Source organism: Rousettus aegyptiacus, unplaced genomic scaffold, assembly GCF_014176215.1.
Source record: "Rousettus aegyptiacus isolate mRouAeg1 unplaced genomic scaffold, mRouAeg1.p scaffold_m13_p_16, whole genome shotgun sequence".
Taxonomy (NCBI): domain Eukaryota; kingdom Metazoa; phylum Chordata; class Mammalia; order Chiroptera; family Pteropodidae; genus Rousettus; species Rousettus aegyptiacus.
The window spans coordinates 40,623,775-40,633,807 of record NW_023416291.1 but is presented as its reverse complement, the minus strand read 5'-3'; the positions used below and the strand labels follow the sequence as shown (position 1 = coordinate 40,633,807).

Genomic DNA, 10,033 nt, shown 5'->3' with positions numbered 1-10,033 from the left:
CAGAAACCATTCCCAACAGAATTTTCAATCCCACTTGAAGGTGTTGATGAAGCACAAGAGAGTCAGGAGGCTTTGGCTAGAAATAAATGACAAAGATCTGTTCAAGGGTCTTAGGATTTGCAAATCACAAACACAACTAAGCAATACCCAGAGTATTCCGAAGTACAAAAAACAGTTCTCACGGTAAAAAGTACTTTCTTGACCACAATCAGTCCTGCATTCTGAGCCTCTGGACTGCTTTGTGATGCTACTCTTCCAAAAGTCATGTGGTCTCAATGTGGATTGTTTTCCTAGTATGTCATACTTTCCTAAGTCCTGAGAGTTGTCCAGGGAAATTTATCTCCAGGCATTGACACAACTGATAGGTTCAAAAGTTTAAGTCTTCATGCTGGTTAAAGCAAGAGTGGATTCATTTCCTCATGCGTCAGCCTACTTGATTTTATTTAGCAGTTTGACTATAGTGACTGAATTTTATTTCTTCTCTTTCCTCAAGGGGTATGAGTTTCTATTAAAATAACTGGCCATATCTTTAATTCATAATCCTCTTGTTCAATGATTTACTGAGCACTTAATACGTGCCAAGTACAGTAAACTGAGATATATAAGCCTCCCGCCCTCAGAGAACTCGGTTTAATTTACAGATGTGTAACTAAGGTGCTATGTTGGAGGTATGTGAAAAAACACTACGCAAAGTGCAGAGTGATTATTTAAGTGACACATGAGAATATTTTGACTTGCATTTATAATTTACAGGATATTTTTTGCACATTTTGCATTTTAATGCTACATTTAACCAGGAACCAGCTAGGATAGATTAGACCCAATTTACAGAGGAAGATGGAAACAGGAAGTCAACTTAGCCCATGAAGCAGGCCTGGAACCCAGTCTGACTGCAAGCCCAGGGCCTTCTGCCCAGCAGAACCACCACAATAGTGAGCTCATTTGTTTTTCTTCACCTTTGTTATATACTGCTAAGGGGAGCTGCTGTGATCAAAGATGTTTCATGTCATTTCACTTGCCTGGGCCACACTGCTACAGTAAGACCCTGAGGGACCCCACAAGTTTGGATGACCCAAGTCACTTTTCAGTCTGCTGCAGCAATTCCAACAGGGCTTCGAATGACTCTGACCCAGAACAGGAGGTAGGGCCAGGTTTATGAACGGCCTCATCATTTAGACACTAGAGTCTGAACTCCTACTCAGGAATGTCCTCTTCCAGAGACAGGAATACCAGTTTGCCTCAGGGCAACTCCCCTGTGACTAGAGGTTTGCACTGTGATGTGATCAGGCCCAAGAAACTCTCCATGCTCCAGCACGGGACAGGACCTTCTCTGTTCCTACATGATTCCTCCTGCTGTGGCTTCAGCTAGTGGACTACATAGGGCTGTTACCGCAGGAGACACCAGGTGAGTCACACCAAGCTCTGGCTTTATTGAGACTGTAGGTATGGCTTGGCCCAGATTTCCTCAGTCACCCCCCTACTTTTTAAATAACTTTTACTGTATACATTTTTAAGTTTGAAGAAGCTAAAATATCAAAAAGAGATGAGAAAGATCTATGTAGAGGGAACAATTTCCAAAATATATCACTGAGATGCATGTGTTTCTAAATAGTTTATTGCTAAAAAAATACAAAAGAACAGCAATTCCACCTAGAGTGTATGTGTGTGTATAATTTTTTTTAACTCGCATATTGTGGGTATTATTTTTAATTTGCTTTTTAAAAATATGCCAGAAACATTTTCCCACGTTATTAAATATTGTCTCTCGATTTTGTGTCTGTGTACATGGTATTGTAGTATTCCATTGCAGGACTGTCCTACAATTAACCCTTATTGCTCCACGTTTAAAAATCATTTTATGGGACAAGTGTGCTTTCTTCTGCCCCCTTAAGCTACACTTCTGATTTAGGATACATTCTTCACAGCACATGAGCAGGATCAAAGCACCTGGGTATGCATGTTGTTTTAACTTCTTTCCATTTTGCTTTTTAGGTGGGTCCCTTCAGCAAGTTCATCTCACCCAGGATTGTGCAGTTATATTTAAGTCTTGTTTCCAGGTTCTTGGAGGCCATCTCGGCAGCAGCCTCTACTTCTACCAACTCTCTGCTTTCTTCTGACCAGTGGATTGATTGGCCCACTGAAATGAGCCTGGGTGAAGCCCTGTGATGCTTAAATTTTCAGTATCAGATAAACACATTTTAAACATTGAAATGAACATATGAAAGTAGTGGTCATGGGTGTACAATCTTTCTGGGACAGATGAGCAATATCAGTATTAAATGTGCCCACCCTTTGATTCAGCACAAGATCTACCTATACTAAAACATTTTTAGTAGTGATCTAAAACTGGAACCAACCCAGGAGACTCCACAGAGTCTAACTTTAATAAATTACAGTAAATCCATTGGTACAGTCTCTATGGGAAAGTGGGGGTTCCTCAAAAAATGAGAACTACCTTCCTTATAACACAGCAATTCCACTTCTGGGTATTTATCCAAAGAAAACTAAAACACTAATTCAAAAAGATATCTGTATACCATGTTCATTGTAGTGCTATTTATATTAAGTAAGATATGGAAGCTACCTAAGTGCCCATCAATAGACAATTGGATAAAGAAGATGTGGTACATATACAATGGATTACTACTCGACCATAAAAAAATCTTATCATTTGCAATGACATGGATGGACCTAGAAAGTATACACTAAGTGAGGTAAGACAGAAAGATGAATACCATATGATTTCACTTATATGTGGAATCTAAAGAACAAAATAAATGAACAAACAGATTCACAGATACAGAGAACAAATTGGTGTTTACCAGATGGGAGAGGGCTTGGTGGAAAAGGTGTAGGGATTAAGAACTACAAATAGTTACAAAATAGTCATGGGGATGTGAAGTATAGCACAGGGAATATAGTCAATAATATTCTAATAATCTAATACTGCCATGGGGGTACTAGACTAATTGGGGATCACTTCATAAGTTATGTCTAACCACTGAGCTGTACACCTGAAACTAATATAATATTGATGGTCAACTCTAATTGAAAAATAAAAATTAAAAATTACAGTAAATCCACATCATATGCAGTCATTAAAAATGACAATACAGATTCACCTGTTTTAGTTCACGGATCCTGTTAAGAATCTAATAAATACTGTGTATCTTCAACTCACAAAAATGCATATATGTAAGATGTTGTCCATCCATGGCAGATCACTAGTTACAACTTCTTGATATAGATCTTTACTGGCACGAAAAAATGCCCACACTATCCAGGTTATCAAGCCTAATACTAAACAGAACCACCCCACTATGTGCCCTCTGCCTGGAGTGTTAACATGGATAGCTCCAGACTGGGATCTCAGTGCACCCGATAACCCTACCAGTGTAGATCCTGCCCTCCTCCTTTACCAAGGTCTCAGCACCCTATTGTTTTCCTTAACACCTTTGTCATGATGTGTTTGTCGACATACGGGTCCCTGCCCACCCCATAGACTATGGGCTCCTGAAAGTTTAGGTCTGAGTTACTCGCATCCACAAGCCGCATCTAGTCCCTATTTTTACAGGTGAACATTTGAAATCAGTGGATGGTAAGAAAGATGAATTGGAACCCCTCCGTTCTCATTAGACCTGTATTTTAAAACCTGTACTCAGTGATTATATTTGAATTCCACCAATAAAAAATGTTGTGGGCATTTTTCTCTTGGGTTATGTAAGCACCTGCATATTATCCTTGATTTTGCCTCTTGGCCACACCACAGCCTATAACATTTGCTATCTGGCCCTTTATAGAAGTTTGCCATCCCTTCTCAGCCTTTTGGCTAAGATCAAATATAAAAGTTTGCCAACCCCTGGCCTAGAGCAATCTATCTGGCATACAGGAGGCAATCCCTCAGCCTGTCAGGAGAAATTTTATAACGGAAAAAGAAATGGATCTAAAATACATGTATGCAGATATGCATAGAAGATAGGGGCAGTACGACCAACCAAGTGTCAACTATGGCACTCAAGAGGGTCAAGTTAGGGGGAACATTCAGTCTGTGTTTCTCTATCGTTTGCTGCTGCTTGTTCTCTTACCTCACAACTACCATGTTAACTTCAACCTCCTGAGGATGAAAATAGGGCCACGTTGCTAAATCTAACAAGCTCAAGGGAGCCTGTGCGGTGGGCCTTACTTACAAACTCCGAGACTGAAAGTAACCATGTAGGATGGTTTGATCATAAAACTTCGTAACTAAAAGTGAGTCATAACGAGTCCTCTTGTCCTAGACCTGTAGCTTCCTTCACGAAGGTCAATCTTTTCCTTAAATGAGCCTGTCTTTTGCATCTAACATACCTTTGAAATGTCAGAGCAATCTTTTCTAGACCCCTCAGGACATGACCACACCAGAGCACAGACCACAGAACCCCTCATTGTTATCTTGTTCCCATCTTGATCTGTAAATGTTAATTATTAACTATCCTATACCCACCAATGTAAAAGAAGTGTTTCTCTATTTTGACTTTTTAGCCAATCCCAGAGATTTCCTCCATCTCTTTGTTTTCCCCTGCCCTCTTAATCTACCACCAGTGGATTTCATGTAACCCTCCCTTCGTGGCTTTTTATTCTAATGTATAAAATAAGCTGGAAAACCGCCCTTTCCCAGAGCATTTTCTCCACCTTGATATTTTGCTTCCCAACAACTGTCATCAATTTGAGTCATATAAACTCAAAAATTCTCTACAGGTTTGGCTGTTTCTTATGTAGACACTCATTTTAGAAGCGATGTCATGGCCCCTTTCAGGAAGAGGCACAGTCTAGCAAGCTGGGCACTGAATGAAGGTCGTGGGCGCTCCTTCCAGGAGGCTTGGACAACTGCGTAGAAACTACACGAGTCCCAAAGGGGAGGCCCAAAGCCGCGCAGTCTGAGGCCAGCAGGAATGGAAGGTCCTGGCCCGAAAGTCTTCCTTACCAAAGCGTTGGGTCAAGAGAAAGCAACGGAGCGAGACGTTTTTAATCTCATTATGCCTAGTTCCACCTCCGCCAAGGCCGGTGCCTCCGGTTCGGCTTCCACCCCTGGGGCTGGCCCAGAAGCCTCCTGGACGCATCTCACCTCGAAGTCTTTTCACCGCAGCCCCTGGAGGAGGAAACACCGGCCCCCGCCCCGACCCAGTCAAGACCTCCCTAGGGCTCTGGGCCCGCAGAGAACTCAGCCCGCAGGCTTTCAGGCTGCGACGTGGGGCTGGGAGGAGCTCCAGCTACGGATAACGGCCAGCGGTCCATACTACTGTAGGTGCTCCGAGGCGGCACGAGACAAGGGCCCATTTCGCGCGTGCGCAAAAACTCCTGCGCGTGCGCATGCTAGCCCCTCCTGAACTCTAGGCTTCGCTCAGCTTCTTCCCGCCCTCTTCCCGCCCTCACTTCCGGGGTTTCCAGGCGACAGCCGTAAGTGGCGGGCGGAAACACCCCGCGAGGCCCGTCGTAAACGGCTTCCTCGCGCCACTTCCGGCCGGCTTCCGCAGACGGCGTTGGTGGGGGATCGTGAGGCGCCGGAGGTCGTTCACGGCAGCCGGAGCCATGGAGATGCCGCTGCCGCCCGACGGTGAGGCCCAGTCCGAGTTTAGGGAGCGTTTCTCTCTCCCCGGAATTCCCTCTTGGTCCGCCCCGCCTCCCGGGATTCCCGGGCCTAGGAGGGAACGAGGCGCGGCCTCCCGGGTTCGCCTGCGGCCTCTCTCGCGGGTCCCCGCATTCCCGGCGCGCTTGTGGCCCCTATCGGGACCCGTACAAAGGCGGCCTCTGCGGAGCCCACCCCAAGGGACCCCGGCCCGGCAGACGGGGGCTGGGGCTCCAGGGCCCTCGGATTTGGGCGGTCTTCGCTGACGCCCCGCGTGGCTTTTTCTCCGTTCTCCAGACCAGGAGCTTCGAAATGTCATCGACAAGCTGGCCCAGTTCGTGGCTCGCAACGGGCCCGAGTTTGAGAAGATGACGATGGAGAAGCAGAAAGACAACCCAAAATTCTCGTTTCTGTTTGGAGGCGAGTTCTACAGTTACTATAAGTGCAAGCTGGCGCTGGAACAGCAGCAGCGTGAGTCTTCAGCTCTCGGGCCGCCCCCTCCAACGATTCCTTTCTCTGATTCCAGTGCGGCCTCTGCCACAAACCGCCTTCTTTTGGGTCGCATGCTCTTTCTCTGAAAATAAAGCCGCTCAGAATTACGATCCCTTCCGCCGTGCTTAGGGCGCTGTGTAATGGAGAACAAGGTTATCGATCCTCCTGGGCTCAGGATCGGAGACTCTTCCGTTGTTTTGCCGAGGTGATGATTGAGGTCAGGGGAAGTGTTTTCCAGGGAGGAAGTGATAGGGGGCTGAACTGGGACCCTGGACTGTTCTAATGCTGGAGCATAGAACACGTGTAGAAGAGAGAAGGGTTTGATCTGGTGTGCAAATGCCAGGGAAATGTTTGGGTTTTCTCTCCAAGGCCAGGGATTTTTTTGCCTATTTAGGTTTGAGATGGAGGTGAGGGAGATCAGCCACATGAAATTGTAGGCGAAATGTTGTATGTGCTTATGTGTCTCTGGAGTGATCATTCCTTGGCCCTGGCACACCAAGTTTAAAACCTCTGTTATCGGCAGTGTGAAGTCATGAGAGAGTTTGAAACAAGGTGGGCTGGTCAGATTTTTGTAGCCAGGCTAGAGGGAGCAGGAATGGAGGCTGGGACCAGTGAGGCCAGCAGCGGAATGAATGGAGCATTTGACAGTAAGGTCTGAATTAGGTCAGTGAGTCGAGTCTGAGGGAGTGGGCCATGGGGCAGGTTGAGTTAAGGGGTTGTGTCTGTGAACTGCGACACCAGGTCGATATTGATGGCATAACCAGGAAGGGGAGGACAGTGATTTGACTGGAGTGATCATGAGGCAAGAGCTGCTTCTCTTGGCAAGGGGAGCCTACTCACCCTACCCTGCAGTGTTAGAAATCCAAAGCTTCTTGAGCCTTGGTGCCACAACCAGAGAAGGAGAAGGTACTTCTAGTAGGGGAAGATTGGGGCTCATGAAGTGCTATCTGCAGGAGATATTTAACTAGGAATAAAGGGTGTGTCAGAGCTAGCTAGATGGAAACTGAGGAGAGAAAAGTGTGTAGGCAGAGCAGAGCCTTAGGAGGGGCTGGACAGTAGAAGAGACAAAAACTCAGGGTGTCCGAAGCCCAGAGAAGGGGTTGGTTCTTGGAGTGGCCCAGAGTGAGGGCACAGAGTAAGGAGGGCTGGTTTGCCAAGGACTTAAAAATTCTTCCAGGAGCTTTGGAGGTCTCTTGAAGGGTTTCAGGTCTGTGTCCTAGAGCAGCGTTACCACTGTAGAGCCCAAGCTTCAAGACTTCTCGAGTGGCATTTTGTAAATTCAGGTGCAGGACGTGTTTTTGGTACTTTGTTTCTTAAAATTTTCGTTTTGTTGTAGAAAGTATACCTTTGCAAATACAGTAAAAATGTGAATCGTGAAACATCAAATTATTATCAAAGTTGCCAAAACGCTTCCTCACTATTTCTGTACTTTTGTAGTCTTGGTATCACCCAGCTGGTCCTTGGACCACACTTTGACCAGCACTATGGCATCCATGTTGAAAGGGCAGAGGGGATAAGTCTGGACGCAGGGAGACCAATTTCCAGGATGAGTTGTGGCAGTGACAGCACAGACATGGATAGATCAGAATGTGATTTAGGAAGCTGACTTGACAACACGGGGTGACTCATTAGTGTGAAATGGAAAGGAGAGAGAAGAGCATGTGTCTTCTAGGTTTCTAGTTTGGGTATGTGGGCATAGCCATGCCAGCCGCAGATCAGGAGCAGGGCTGAGTGGGGGAGGAGCACGGAGCAAAAGGAAACACATGCTTGTGTAAGGTGCTGTGGAAAGCCAAAGGGCTTTTCAGGCTATAACTAGGTCCGGAGCGCGAGGAATCCAGGCGGAGATGATAGATTTAACAATTACGGTGTGCAGATTGTAATTGCAGCCACAGAACTATATCAGATTCCCCTGGGAGCTTCAGAGAGCAGCCATCCCAGCATTTAAGGGTCAGAAAGAGAGAAAGGGTTTGAGGGGGCAGCCACACAGGCCAAGTGATACAGAGACCTAAGACAATACTATCAGGCTGAGTAAAGATACCCCTGGTGGCCATGGGGATAGGGGTGGGTGGCCCGAGCCAGACTACTGTGGGCTGAAATAAAGGAGATGAAGTAGAATCTTGGTTGTCAAATTGTTGAGGGGCATGGGATTGAGGGAAAGTTTTAGGATGGGAGGCAGATGTGTTTTAGGTGCTGCTGGAGAGGAGGTGGTAAAGAGGGAGAAAATGAAATGAGAGCAAGAGAACAGATTTGCCGAAGAAATATACCTGGGAGGCTGGAGGGGTGGGCATCCAGAGGCAAGTCAGGGAGGTATCCCAGAGGGTGCCCTTGAGTGCAAACACCAGAACGCCCAACCAAACCTAAGCAGTTACTGTGTCCCCCATGATGCGCCTTGGGTGGGACTCAAGAGGGCTCCAGCAGTGTGTGGTTACATTCAGACCAGACAAGGCCCAAAGGCTGATGAGGAGGCCATTTTGTCCGGCGACCCTTCCCCTCAGAACCCCACTCTCTATCCTGTCCCTTGTCATCCACGCATCCACCCTGACTCAGTCTCCTGTTAGTGGGATGGGTGTCCCATGCTGGCTTAATCCGAATTGACCCCTGAATGTTGAGGACTCCCCTTTACAGTCAGGAGAAGGAAGATGAGGGGCAGGGTGTCAGGGTCACATAATGTGCTTAGGGGTACTGGGCTGCTCCTGCTGTGGGACCACAGGTTTCTGGGCTCACTGGCCAGAGTCAGGTAGCTTTGATGTCCTGAAAGTGAGGAGTAGATTAAGGAATGGTGTCAGAAGCCAGAGATAGCTTCTGAGGAGGCTGGGGGATTAGGAGAGACACCCTTGGGGTGGGGCTGTTTGTCCCACAGCAGTTGTGGCCTGGGTTTAGCATTAGTTCAGGCCTAGGTGAGGTGGAGAGGGTGGAAGGGGTTGGGCTTGGGATTGGTCTTTGCCAGTGGACATTGAGCAAGACTGACAGTGTTGGCAAGATAGTGGCAAGATGACAGTCCTGAGGTCTCCAAAGAGAAGATGGGCATAAAAGTGGAAGGTGGTGGATGGGACACAGGAAGGGAGTGGGGGCTGGGCCTTGGGACATTGGGGGAATGGGGGTGGGGAAGGAGGGCCAGACTTGGAGTGAGGGGAGCCAGGCAGACTCCAGTGGGGATGGGGATGGCTTCAGCATAGTGCAGAGATCTTGTGGTTAGTGAGTGTAGGGAGGGGAGCCCCTGTGGCCTAGAGCTGCCCAAGAAGTGACTGATGGGACACCTAGACCCTGGCCATCTTTTCACGGGGCCACTTTTCCTCCTCTCTTGCCAGTCATCTGCAAGCAGCAGGCCCCAGAGCTAGAGCCAGCCACGGTCTTGCCACCTCTGCCACAGCCCCCGCTGGCACCTACAGCACCCATCCCGCCGGCCCAGGGAGCCCCATCAATGGACGAGCTCATCCAGCAGAGCCAATGGAACCTGCAGCAGCAGGAGCAACACCTGCTGGCCCTCAGACAGGTACAGGGCCTGCTCCTCCTCTTCCCTCCCACCTGCCCACCCTGAGATGGATGTCCTGAGTAGCCCCAGGGTCCTCCCCCTCCCCCTTTTGGTCCTAAGGTTGGTACCTGGAGTTCACTCTCTTATCTCAGTTTTTTGCATCTGCACCTCAAGACTCAAAATAGCTGAATAATTGAGTCAGGAGAACTCGTTACCAAGCGTCATCGCTGAGGACAGGGCCACCTAGGGCTCAGTGCATGTGAGCCACCATCATTCCAATGCTGTCATCACCCATGGCATGTTTAGCCCAACCCCTGACACTGGACAGAGTTGCTTCTCATTTCAGTGAAATCATCCCATGAGCTCTTGGCTGAAGTGGACCCCCTACAAGTAGGACTGCATGTTAGAAATTGTTTAACAGAGAATGCCATGTGACCTTTGATGCTGTTGGCACTGGCTCCTGTTAG

At 47.7% G+C, this 10,033-nt stretch overlaps 1 protein-coding gene across 3 annotated transcripts in view; it reads left to right on the top strand.

The window, feature by feature from the left end:
- Window positions 1–5,471: 5,471 nt before the first annotated feature.
- Window positions 5,472–10,033, top strand: part of LOC107517251 (calcium homeostasis endoplasmic reticulum protein) — an 18,153-nt gene continuing 13,591 nt past the window's right edge. The window contains exons 1-3 of one of the 3 annotated variants that reach the window (XM_036233892.1): window positions 5,472–5,590; window positions 5,900–6,073; window positions 9,403–9,587. In XM_036233892.1, coding sequence (XP_036089785.1) covers window positions 5,566–5,590; window positions 5,900–6,073; window positions 9,403–9,587 — 384 coding nt within the window. In that variant the 5' untranslated portion in view covers window positions 5,472–5,565. The remainder of the gene's footprint in view (window positions 5,591–5,899; window positions 6,074–9,402; window positions 9,588–10,033) is intronic. The other 2 variants (XM_016157786.2, XM_016157785.2) reach the window with 2 other exon arrangements.